The sequence below is a fragment of the Thermobia domestica genome, chromosome 16 (genome assembly GCF_964235325.1).
Source record: "Thermobia domestica chromosome 16, izTheDome1.hap1.1, whole genome shotgun sequence".
In the NCBI taxonomy this organism is placed as follows: Eukaryota; Metazoa; Arthropoda; class Insecta; order Zygentoma; family Lepismatidae; genus Thermobia; species Thermobia domestica.
The window spans coordinates 177,937,493-177,950,933 of record NC_137469.1 but is presented as its reverse complement, the minus strand read 5'-3'; the positions used below and the strand labels follow the sequence as shown (position 1 = coordinate 177,950,933).

The 13,441-nt window shown below is 37.8% G+C and overlaps 2 protein-coding genes across 7 annotated transcripts in view; one reads left to right on the top strand and one right to left on the bottom strand.

Annotated features, from left to right (window-relative positions):
* LOC145672845 (tryptase-like) overlaps positions 1–5,321 on the top strand; it is a 113,461-nt gene extending 108,140 nt beyond the window's left edge. Inside the window, exon 9 of the mRNA XM_081741997.1 lies at positions 3,671–5,321. Within this exon, the coding sequence (XP_081598123.1) occupies positions 3,671–3,820 (150 nt within the window). The 3' untranslated portion in view covers positions 3,821–5,321. The remainder of the gene's footprint in view (positions 1–3,670) is intronic.
* Positions 5,322–11,478: 6,157 nt separating this feature from the next.
* Positions 11,479–13,441, bottom strand: part of LOC145673518 (serine protease ami-like) — a 62,639-nt gene continuing 60,676 nt past the window's right edge. For all 6 annotated transcript variants that reach the window (XM_081743291.1, XM_081743292.1, XM_081743290.1 and 3 more), the window contains exon 8: positions 11,479–11,878. In XM_081743291.1, coding sequence (XP_081599417.1) covers positions 11,717–11,878 — 162 coding nt within the window. In that variant the 3' untranslated portion in view covers positions 11,479–11,716. The remainder of the gene's footprint in view (positions 11,879–13,441) is intronic.

Sequence of the window (13,441 nt, the reverse complement as noted above, 5' to 3'; positions counted from 1 at the left end):
CGTAGGATCTCTGCTTTCATGGCATCCGTAGCTTCTAGTCTACTCTTCAAGTTCTTGCTGGTCAAAAGCCATTAACAAAGAAATTGTAACTGTGAATCGACAAAACATCATATTTGATATTTCGATACTTAAGAAGGATAACATGCCATGGATCTTCTAATATTTCCTTAAACTAATGACCTTATCTACATCTATGTCATAGGCAGAAGAAACGAACTAATCAATAAAGAATACACCTTACCGATTTATTTAATTAAAATATGGAAATTACATCTAAACCATACTTAATGAATAAGAAACTTAGATATTATTGCAAGTATTATTTTATATTGCAGAGTTACTATTTATCATACATTATTTATAAAATACAAACTAATATCTAGATAATAACACAGTCACATACACACACACATATCCAAACTTCGAAACCCCAGAACGATTGACCGTATCAGTTTTGTTTTATGGGCGAAAAACTTGAGTTCTCCCTATCTAAAATCGCTCGTTTTTCGCCCCTAAAACAAAACTGATACGGTCAATCGTTCTAGGGTTTCGAAATTTGGATTCAGTGTAACAAAATACATCGAATCCATACCCTAGGGACTGGTGTAGGGATGGCCACAAAGTTCCGGTTCCGGTGGAACCGGTTCCGCGAAGAACCGGTTCTCGAACATCCGGTTTTCAGAACCGGTTCTGGAACCGGTTCCAGACCTGGATCCGAAAACCCGGTTCCAGAACCGGATCTTAGGAACCGGTTCCAGATCTGGATCTGAAAACCCGGTTTCAAAACCGGATCTTTGGAACCGGTTCCAGATCTGGATCTGAATACCCGCTTCCAGAACCGGATCTTAGGAACCGGTTCCAGACCTGGATCCGAAAGCCCCCAAAGACCCGTAAAGGAGGCACAAAGTTCAACATAAAAAAAAATGCAAAGAGGACCATGCGCTTGTGTCTTCCCCGCCAGACCCGCTTGTGCCCCAGAAAAAAATTTTGGTCCACCAGTGGGTGTTTAGCCAAATGAGTTGGCCAGTTTGCCTGTTTAGCCAATGAGTTTGTCAGTTACCCAGTTTATTTAGCCAAATGAGACAAGCTGCCGCCGCCTGGGCGCCTGCCTGTCGCTTCCATTTCATCTAGCACACTGTTCACAGCCTGCCAGCAGCTCGGGTTTAGCGTAGGGATGGTCACAAAGTTTCGGTTCCAGCAGAACCGGTTCTTGGAGATCCGGTTTTAAGAACCGGTTCCGGATCCGGTTACAGACCTGGATCTGAAGAACCGGTTCCAGACCTAAATCCGAAGAACCGGTTCTAGACCTGGATCCGAAGAACCGGTTCCAGACCTGGATCTGAAAAACCGGTTCCGGAACCGGATCTTTTAGAACCGGATCCGTTCAGACCCGAAAACCGGTTCCACCAGCAACCGGTTCTGGCCATCCCTAGTCTGGTGCACAGAACTTTGTATTTTATTTATTTATTTATTTATTTGTGGCTGTATAATTACTACAAGCGAAACGGGTATATTATAAACTTAATACCGGTAGTTAATGCTTCAAAATATATGTATTGTATGAGGGCTGATCAAGAAATAGACTGATTATTGTACCACATTTTCCTTTGTTGCCGAATGCAGGCACGTCTGACAGTTAAATAGTTGTGTTTCATGTATACTCTCACTAGGTGGTAGCGTTGTCGTATCGGTAGGTTGAGAGTAATCCACTGTGTTTTAGACACTGCTTCCACTTCGCCTCACAACGTGTTGTGTATATACAGTACATACAATGAAGGTTACATGAGAAGAACAGTATGTAACAATAAAGTTTTGTTTTCGCTTGAACTATACAGCTTCTGAAACATACGGAAAGCTCAAGCAAGATTGTTCCGGAGTCAACAGTCGGGTACCCAACGGGCACAAACACGGGACATATGGAGGTGATTGTGCATTATTAAAAAAATACTACCATATGAAATTCCCAACACTTCACTTAGTTTACGTAATGTTATCCTTCGATCCTCACGGACAATCACAGCAACAGTATTCATGTTCCTTTGTGTCACAGCAAAGGTTGAAACAGCAGATCCACCTTGCTTAACGCATGAAACTCGTTCTTCTTTGGATTCTTTGTTGCTCGAGGTAATGCACTTTCACCGTAAGCTTGCTTGAGCTTTTCGTGTGTTTCAGAAGCTGTATGGTGCAAGCGAAAACAAAACTTTATTGCTCCATACTACTCTCGTGTAACCTCCATTATATGCATATACACATTACGTTATGAGGCGAAATGGAATCAGTGTCTAAAACACAGCGGATATGACAATGCTGGGACATTCCATGTCAAATCAACAAGTCATCAGACTTGACCACCTCAGATTTTTGTAAAAATTGGTGTACAGCTTTATTACAGTGGGAGATGAAAAAATCGCAAATATTACGCTGTCACAGATATGTGGAAGTGGATAATTGAAATAGGAAAAAGAACTTATTGACTAATTGTTTGTGCTGAAAGTGTGTGAAGTGATTGTGAGCAGTGTTACTGTGTTTCATAACACATTTGATACAAATATTGTGAAAGGGAGGAAAATATATCCCTCCCTTTCATAATGTGTTCTGTAATAGCAATCCTGAAGCAAAGGAATGAAAATGACATGTATCAATGTAGCCAACATAAATTTAGAAACATCCATACTGACTAACAAGAATAACGACCTGTATTAAGTACTGTGTGGAAACGTAATACCTCTCTAAATAACTCAAAAGGTTGATAATTGTGTAAATTCAAATGAATACAAGAAACAAATGAAATTCAATATAAATTCCTTTGATGCTGCAGCTAATTGCTCCAGGCAAATGGTTATCGATCTGAACTCATATATTCACATGGTCAATATCGTGCAATGCTTGGTTATGTTGAATTTTGAATCGGATCCCATTGAGTGCCCAAAATGCAACTTTGTGGTGTTTTAGTACACATATGAAACTACAATCTGGACAATTTTGAACAAATTCAGAGGGACTTTTCTATGCGAAATTTTAAATTCAATTCTTAATTTGAATTTTTGAAGTGTTATTTTTTATTTTACATTTTTTCAATATAGTGCAACTTGTAGAGAAATCTTCAAGATTTCCAATGTTTTTTTCCACGTCTCTAGTGCACATATTAACCATTTTATGACAATTTTTAATAATCACTGTAACTGAAAAATAATGTCCTTTTTGACATTTTTGAACACCCTGTATGGGGACACTTTCAGGAGGAGAGAGGTAATATTTGGGATTTTTCATCTCCCACTGTAATAAAGCTGTGCATTAATTTTTACAAAAATCTAAGATCGTCGGGTCAAATTTTGCCATTTCATTGGTTGATTTCACATGGAATGTACCTGCTGCCACCTAGTGAGAGTATACATGAAACACAACTTTTTCAACTATCAAACATGTCAGCATTCGGCAACAGAGGAAACTGCGGTACAATAATCAGTTTGAGTCTTTGTTGATCAGCTGTCGTAAATTGGCCAAAGAAACGGAGACTGTTTTAATATGTGTAAATAATATAATGTCTTATGTGCATGTGGACGTGCGTGTGTGGAGTAAAAAATATATATAATGTAAGGAATATTTGTTGTAAATTTGCATATTTATGTTTCTTTAAAATAAAATGTAATTTGTTTCTGTTTCTTTTAAGGGAGACGATGGAAGTGCCCTGTTATGCCACGGCCAGTTAACAGGTTTATTATCTAACGTACCTGCTGGAGTTTGTGTAACAACTAATCACCCTATCGTATATATTCCTGTTGCTAGATACATAGATTGGATTTCCAACTTCATCAGATAAACAAATGCTTTTAATGCATTTAACTCTCTGCTTCATATTTCAAGATCTGTAATCATTGAACATTCCCACACAGTAATATTTTTAATTATGATCTCTGCTTTTAATAGAATGATGCGAGGGGTAGTCAGAAAGTTCCCATAATTCTGTTGTAGCTTTTCATTATGACAAAATAAGTACACATTTACTTAATTGTCGTCAAAAGTGGCATCTTTGGAACATATACATTTGTTCCACCACTCCTGCAATTGTGGCAACATCGATGAAAGGCTTCGTTTGGTATCTTCCGAAGTTCAGCCAGTGAATTAGTTTTGATCTCTTCTTCATTAGGATCCTGCCGCCTACAGTCGGACAGTTTGTCCATGAAGACCAGATGCCGCGGTCGGATTAATGGTGCCAGATATCGGCGTCTTTCCGCGCAATTTTCCACCGCGACGAATAGTTGCCTTGCCGAGCAGTCGGCAAACAGCCGGAAATCAGCATTTAATGCGCCCGCGCCGCCGTCGGAAAGAGGCCGGCATAAGGAGTCGGCAGAGGGTCGGAAAGAGGCCTTTCCGACTGTTTTGCTGACTCTGACGGTCGGCAACAGTCGACAAAGGGCATTTTATTTTACGATTTTCGACTACTTGCCGCCTCGGCAAAAGGTCGGGAATTTTGAACAAGTAAATCATCGTGCCGCCGCGGACGGGTGTCGGCTGTCTCCGGCGGGCCGCCACCGTCGACGGCGGCAATCCCTCTTTCCGACCGCGACTTCCATACGTTGGCGAAACAGAAAAATCTCATTTTTAGCTTTGAAAAGAGCCAAACATCTGATAGTGCTGAACTGTTTTTAAGGCTATCAAACTTTCTGAATGAGATTTTCGCCAATTTGTATAAAAACTTCATGTTTGGCTAAAAACTCGATCTGTGAAATTACACTAACTCATCACCATACACTCCTCAGTTCAGCTACATTACTCATACACTTCCTGTTATGGCGTGTTAATATTTATCAAATTCGTAATTAGACAACCTAATGACTGTACAGTACAAGAGTCATTTGGATTACATCACAAATGCTAAAACTCCAATAGCATTCCTGGAACTTTCTGCTGCCCCTCGTGTATTACGTTCAAGTAGTTTCTGTTATAGATGCAAAACAAACTGATATATCGCTTTGTTTTATTTAAATATAATAGTGTTGTCATATTAGCTATAGTTCAATTAATTATAAGGTTTTCACATAATTTGTATTTACATATGAATTCATAATAAAATGGTTAAGAACATGTATGTTCTGTTTATGAAAATTCATGGATCCAATGGTGTCATGTTATTGCTAGTGAAATTCTATTGCGAAGGGTACATCAAAGCTCTTTGCTATGCACACTTTCCATACAACCAAATAGTAAAAGAGAGTTGGGACAATGGTTTAGCCATCGGTATGAACACAGCTAAAGATATGACTTGGCAAACATAAATGAACCCATGCAGAAATATCTCCTATAAAAGGAGCCAGCGTTCGAGGCGGGAACGTCGTTAAGAGTGTCCCGCCACCAAAATTACTAATTTCTTAACAAGTTGGCAAATTAAAATACCTAGTTCGCAATTTGAAGAATGCCGTTTTGTTCAAGTGACTTTTTTAGTTTAACATATTCTTAGGTACCCAGTTGCTGAAAATTATTATTAGTTCTTTTATATACTTGGCAGAATTTTGTATAGTTTGCTATCTTGAAATAAATTGATATTTCCCTTTAAATCTTCTTTACTTGTAAAAGTTTAAGAGCTCTAACCCTCAATGGGTTTTATTTTATATTTAAAATAAAAAAGTTTCCTCTTCTTGGAGGGCGATTGCCCTCCTTGGATCTGACGACAAGCCACACCAAAAAGTGGTTAAGGCAAAGGTCAATTAGTGACACTGGTATACTGTTTCGTCAAAATTTCAATTTCGACCCCTCAATTGAATATTTATGCCAATTAGATATTCCTATATCACAAACAGTAAATATAACGTACCTTACTCTAAGTTTTTAAATGCATTTCTAGAACTGATTATAGCTTTAAAGGTTCTCCTGAGGATTAGCTGGCGGGGATTACCTAACCTAGCCATGATTTGTCAAATTAACAGTTGTGCATTGTGGGTGATGATAATGATATTGCGTTTAGGTGTGAAATTGGAAACGAAAGCGGAACAAGGGCTGTTCGTATTAGTACCTCAGTCGGTGCATGAAATGGGGCAAATATGGAAATAAGATTGCCGTAATGGTTTTCCACAGGTTTGGTAAAAGTGAGACTAAGATTTTCGAAATATTTGGCAATTTTTATATCAAGACTTGGTTATTTTATTTACTAAGACTTGGCGATTTCAAATTTCATCCCCCCTTCAATCTTGTGACGCTCGCTACGCCGTTGCTTCAAGGTTACCAATAAAGGTGTTGCCTCAGATCCTTCGGTGAATTGATTAACTGGCAATCTGCGAAAATCTACCTTTCCCACTGAGATGGTCTAGAAATTAAATTTACACAGACCACTCTCAACCACAATTTCGTGACTACACAAATTCCAAGGGCATCACATTACTGAACGTAAGAAAAACTGCTGCAAACCACAAAAGAGACTTTAAGAGAAAGGTGACTGAAATGAAAGGTTGGCGACCTACAGGGTGGCGCACGAAATGTCATACATTTTGTTTTGTTCATTACACATACAATAGGATGCAATGTTGAAAACTCCTATTCCTATATTTGGTTTATGGAAAATCCGGTAGATGTCACGAGAAGTTAGTATCGAATATTTCTTTGGCGCCAAACAGCAGTTTTCAAGATGGCGCATAAGAGCAGATTGAGTGTTGAACAGAAGGTGAAGGTTGTACTGTTTTTAACAGAAACGAGGAGTTGTGTACACTTTCAAATGATCTGCGAAAGTTGCCATCTAAATTCATACAATTATTCGCACTCATCTCTAGGTTTTTTACTTCATGATGTAGAGGCAGGTTTTACTCTTGACCTCTGGTGCTCACTTTAGGAACAATTCTTAAGGAAAAAATAATATATAATAATAACCGCTTGCACATGACTGGCGATAGTTCGTGTTGGCCCCTCGCGATTCTCCGCGACTAAAATCAAGTCCTCGCTTCTACGCAGTGGTAACTTCAGCACCCCGACTCTAGATATCTCTTTCGACTCGACGAAACCCTACCGCCAGTGGCACACTAGCGGCAACTCTTCTACCCGTTGTTATACCGACGATCGACATTCACCGGCAAGTGGACCGCTAGGTGTTGGCGACGTTTACGGCATGGGATAACTGTCATTATCTCAAACCTCTATGGGTAAGGAAAGGCTTGTCCCATGTTTGAAATGTGCGATTAATACGTGTGATTGGATCCGGGAGTATAGATAGTACTTCAGCATGTAAAGTTGAAGTAGGTAGGAGTTTCCACAAATCGGTTGGATGTGCCAAGTTGTGGTCATACCAATACTCTATAAATTTTTCTTATTCAAGTAGAGAACTTTGAAGTATTTACTCACCTATTACAGCGCAGGTATGCCCATTCACAATCAATTGCGTTGTAAATGATGATTATTACACTTGGCGATTGCAGGACAACACATTTTCTACTGCAGAAGACTCTCTGTGCTAGTGAACAGGAAGTTTTTTCTTCCACTTCTATTGGAACACTTTGGAGGAGGGAATCACTGAGATGTCGGTAAAAAAAATAGCATGAATCTTGTTTCTAACTTCCATTTATCTATGTCATGCCAGCAACAATTTGACTGTACAGTTGAACATCTTGTCGTGATGCAGTTCGAATCGGTTCGTGTCTTCTCTATAAAGTGTAGAGATTTGCAAATTGTAAATAACTCGTCACAACATATTTCTGCTAATTTCCAGCACCTATTTTAATATTCTTGAGAACGTGGCTCAGCTTTAATTTCGAATGTAGCAAAAGTAAGTCACAATCATGAAATAGTATTGTGTGCGTGGGTTTTCTCGGAGATCTCCCGTTTCTTCCCACTTTCTTCATTCCACCATTTCATTCACTTCTCATCATCACCGTCTCCTTTAGCCTTGCCGGCATAATCGTGGGACGTAAAACTCAAAGATTTCATTTCATTTTTGGATAACTTCGTTACAATGATTTTTTTCTTCCGTTTGTACCAACAGTTCCATACGTAATGGCTTGAGCCTTTCTATCAGCAGTCAGATATATGATATTTATAGCTATGGTTCTTCAACCGTTAAGTATAAACTTCCAGTGAACTGCTACAACTTTCTACACTTGGTATTCCATTGCATGTGGTTTATAGCTTTCAGGCCATGAATATTTGCCTTATTGGCCACCTTACGAGGAAAACTATGAATGGTTTGATTGATTTAGACCCACGCACGCTGTTTAAATTTACTGAATTCTCTGGCACATTCAATATCTTAATCCTGCTTAACACCGTTGTTGTCAGTTTCACTAATGTCCGTTTCAGAATGGGCTTAATGAATGATATTCAACCTGGGTGAGGTTGCGTTGGATATCATTGCACTATCAGGCACATTGGGTTGAGTAGCGGTTTCTGACTAGAGCTATCGGGCTACAACTTTCCTATATTTTTGTAATTGTGTTAGATTAATATTAGTTTAAAAAATCATCCATTCATTTGTTTAAACTGTCCTTTGATTAACAGAATACCGAACTTTCCGATGACGATCTTGTTTTTCGAGCGTGGAGCATGATTATCAGCGCCTTCCACAGTGTGAAAGTTGTACTAACAAACCGAGCGGGCTCTACTGAATGGAGCCCACTTGAACTATACAAACCTACGCAACAAATATCTCAGAAAAGAAATATCTCAGGAGCAAAAATCTCAATATGCCTTGTCCGTTTTCCTCTCTTTGTACCCAGAATAGCTTGCACCGTGCGGAGCTAGGTTGAGCCCGAAGACATTCTGCGCAAGATCCAAGTATTCCTCTTCTTCACTTTCTTTCTCTATTGTAGACAGAGCATTCACACACACACACATAAATAGGTTGACTAACTTCAGAATTAGGTCTATGTAGCTAAGCTATCCAAGATTTTGTTGTTCTTATATGATATCTACTTATTGCAAATTTAGCGTCACCTCCGAGTTTATTTATTTACGAATCACTTCGTTTTTGTGAGTGCTTTATAAATGTAATAAATTACTTACAAGGGTGGAGGAGATATGTTTATTGCATTTCAATTTTAAAGCGCTAGAGTGAAAATTCGTACATGTAGTGCAATCAGAGGCTTATCTAGCCCGGGGCTTGGGGGCCTAAGCTTTCCCAGTTCATTGAGTAACAAAATTAATTGAAACTATTACATATTTTTGAAAGTTTATACTATACTCGTGATATACCTATCATAGTCTGGGTTCTGGTTGTCCCCCCCCCCAGTTTTTAGCTGTGAGCGCAATGCAATTTTGTTCGATAGTATCACTGCTTTTATACAGTATTTGTTGAAGAAGCTTATCAACATGATTGTTGACGTCACTCGACAAATGTATTTTACTCGTGTTTGTACTTGTGTTGATTTTGCTTGTGCCATGAAAGTATTTCCTTCTTAATTGTTTGTTTGAACTTGTTTCGATTTGTGTGTTTGATAATACATATATAATCACACCCGATATATATATTGTAATATCTTTGAGGTAGAGTTAATAACGGTCCGGGCGTTTCCCCTTCACCAATCTTATTACAAAATTTCAATATAAATATCTTTGAATTTACAAATAACAATTTAATTAAGTCTTTCCTTCTAAGCAACCCAAGATGAAGGTGTTTCACGGTGCCCCTTTTACTCAAAGCAGCCTCCAGAGCACCTGCATGGTTTTAGGTTAGTCTTGCGGGAAATCTCCTCAGCCCAAAGCAGCTTCGCGAGGTTAGGTTGTAGTTAGTATTCCCTAGTCCAAAGCGACCTCGGGTTTACGTAAAAGTGAACTCCCTAGTCCAAGGCGACCTCAGGAGCGGGTGTTGGTTGTTTGATCAGTGGTCAAACTGATAGCTGGTTCCTCCTCGGGCCCCGTCGTCTTGGTTTCGTGTCTTCCTTGTGGTAGTTTCCTGTCTGCTTGTATTGTTTGTAAATAGTAGCACGTGTTGTAGGAACAGGTGCTTGCTCTGAAGGTGGGGATCCTTACGGTACGTTCGTTAATGACAGCACGAGCAGCCACTGATTGCGTTATGTTTTGTGTCAACGCTACACATAATTTGCGATTTAGTTTGGAATAATCTGCATAGCAGTTATAATGACTTCATTGATGTTGTTATTGCTCTGCTATATGCAAAGTTTCAGAACACAGGTTCGGAATATGTTTCTGTACATCATTCAAACTGAAACGTCTAAGAGCAAATTCGTGTTTCTAGCAGTGCTTAACTATGCTCGAACAAGCAAACTATGCACCAGAATATATATCAGACTACAATGTTGGGTTTCCAGAATCGATTCATATTCGGTACCATTTGAGTTTTCACAACCCGACTACTTTATTAACAGACACATCACATATTATTACCTCAGTTGAGATAGTTTAATGGTTTTGCGCTGTGTCGTGCCCTTTGTATTGAAGGCTGAAATTTGGCGCCATTGTAGATAAGCATAAGGGAGTTTTGCTCTTAATTTTCTATTACTTTATACTTCAAAACAATTTTTTCTTTAGACAAGTTTATGTTTAACATAGTCTTCAATATATGTTACGAAATTTAAAAATGTTTGGAGTCGCTTATCATTCCTATTTAAATCAAAAAGTTTAGAAAACAAATCTACTTTTAACAGACTAATCGTCTATCTTGGATCGGGCCATTTTGTACACGTTTTAAACTAATAACAATTTTCAGTGATATAGACGCCTTGATCGCATGTGTTGCGGCGTATAACTATAATATTCATCTTAATCGGATTAAGAACAGACAAGACAAGGCCCTTTTTTGTCTGTTTTGCATTAGTGGCATTATCGGTAATTTACTTAAACTAGTTAATACAGTGTGTTTGAAAAAGAACTCCCTAGTTTTAATGTGTCCTAGAATCTGTACAAAGTGACATACCCTATCCTAGTTTGTGGTGTTTGATTCATCAATTCTCCAATTTTGGCTCCCTTGCAGCTGGCAGGTCTGCTTGACCTTGAAACGGCACCAGTGCTGTCTTTTTTCTTCTGTTTCCTCAGTTCAGTCCAGGCAGGCGTGCAGTGCAGAGCAACTCAGCAACAATGTGTACTCCGCAACAGAAAGAGCAGTGTGTTATATGGCTTGTGAAAACTGAGTCAGTTATAATAGTGCAACGTAATTTTAGACGTCAGTATGGTGGTAAACCACCTACAGCGAAAACTATCCGTCATTGGCTAAAGTCAATGTTGGTGAATACGTGGCGAGGAGTGGAATATCGTCTCGACATGTACAGGGCCTCAAATGGATCCCACGTTGATGTCTACCAACATTAAACTAAACTTGAAGGAATTCTCTTTCATGATATGTACTCATTGATATAAATTTTCATTCATTTCCCAATTAAATTTATACTTGAAACTAGGGAGTTCTTTTCCAAATACCCTGTAGATAAATAAATTAAGATAGTTAACATGATATTAATATTTTGCCAATTGAGTCTTTCACCATAATTTAATAGAACTTTGGTTCTTTTATTCTGTGTTTCAATGACTAAATAAAGAATAGAAACATTTTTAATTTGGCACAAGGAATTTTATTGATTAAAAATGCTTAAAAACCTTAGATTAATTGATTTTAAATTTACATTTTCCTCAGACATGTTCATCAGTTGTTTCCTACTTTATCTGTTAATGGAAGTTAAGAGTCAATTTATTGGAATAGTGATATGTATTCTATTCTTCTATAATACAAATTAGCTTGCACTAAATAACCGTAAATAATTAGGGGTGTAAATATATACAAACTACTTCAAGGTGTATTCTTAACTATCTCAATGATCCAATCTACATAGTGTGGTATGGATAAAAATGCCAGGCCAGCCTTCGTACTGTCACAGCTATACCCTGCAGGTACCTTTGACATTATTCCGGTTAGTATTCCATCGCAAAGTAAAACGCCTCCAGGGTCTCCCTGACGAAGATAAAATGAATTGATTTACAATTATTTGCTTTAACTTAGAAAACAAAACAAAAGACAACAAGAAATCTGTTAACATATAATTATTTCATGTTAGATAAAGTTATGAAAAAAAGTAAATTTTTAACTTTCATTATCCTTCTTATCAATATTGTTTATATATAATAATTTATTTTGAACACTAAATAAATTATAGCTCCCTGCGTAAGCATATGAGAGGTTATAATCTCCCTCAAGGTATATATATATATATATATATATATATATATATATATATATATATATATATATATATATACTGCCGGTCAAAAGTTTCCGGACAGATAAAAAAAACAGGGAAATATTAAGTTAGGCTTGTAATACGGTGCAATTTTGGACAAGATACTTGGTAGTTTAGGAACACAGTGATAGTTGTAACATCAGAATAATATAATAACGTTATCCAACAAAGAAAATTGTCAAATTCTTTAAATGTTCTTCCCGTCAAAGAAACCGCCCTTTGCCGCTTTCACTCGTTTCACCAATCGGGGCATGTGGCTTACAAGTTTTTGAAGATTTTGATCTGAATTATTATTCCAGTCGTTCTGCAGATATCAAACACATCAGCAGCAGATGTTGAATAGTCTTTTCGTACAGTTCTGCCAAGCTGTTACCAGAGAAGTTCAACGGGGTAAGGATCTAGAGACTGAGGAGGCCACTCCATGATACAAATATCTATTTTGGCTTTTTTCTTCTTAAAATAATTAAAACAAAGTTAGGACGTGTCCTTCGGGTCAATATCTTGCAGAAAAGTGATTCTGCAAACAATCAAATCAAATTCTGTGCGAATAATACGGCTGCTTAAAATGGAATGATAACCATTTTTGTCCAGATTTCCTTGTATTTTGTGAATCCAACCAACCCCAGAACTTGCGAAACACCTCGAAAGTATCACAGAAACTTCTTTATTTTTAGTAATCGGGGTTACACAGTTAGGACGCATCTTTTCTGTAACAGATCTTCAAACATAAACTCGATGTCGTTGTCCAAAAACTTCAAATTCTGACTCATCAGTCCATAATACGCGTTTCTACTGCTTTTTTTTTTTTTTTTTTTTTTTTTTTTTTTGTTCTTCAGGGTTCATTGGAGACTGTTACTTATTTCCACTGAACCTGCGATGGTTGCTGCACATCAACTTTTACCCAGTGTGTAGTTACACTCAAATGTCGATTCATAGTAATAACTGAAATGTTTGTAGGGTCACTACGATTAAATTCTGATTGGAGTTTCGCTGCAGTAAGTTTCAAATTTATTTTGCCAAAAATACAATAATTCGATTTTTCGTACGTGACGTAATACGAGACCTTCCAGTTTGATATTTGTCCACGTTCTTTCGTCTTCGCTGAAAATGCTTGATGGAATCATGAAAAGTAGATGGAGTCTATTTCAGTTTGAAAGGTATTTGGCGAATAGAAAAGCCCATATTATAACGCGCAATGATACCAAAGTGTACCTCTTTACTTAATATCTTACCTCTGTGCGTGATTTCTAACAATAATGGCAACAAACCCTCAGAAG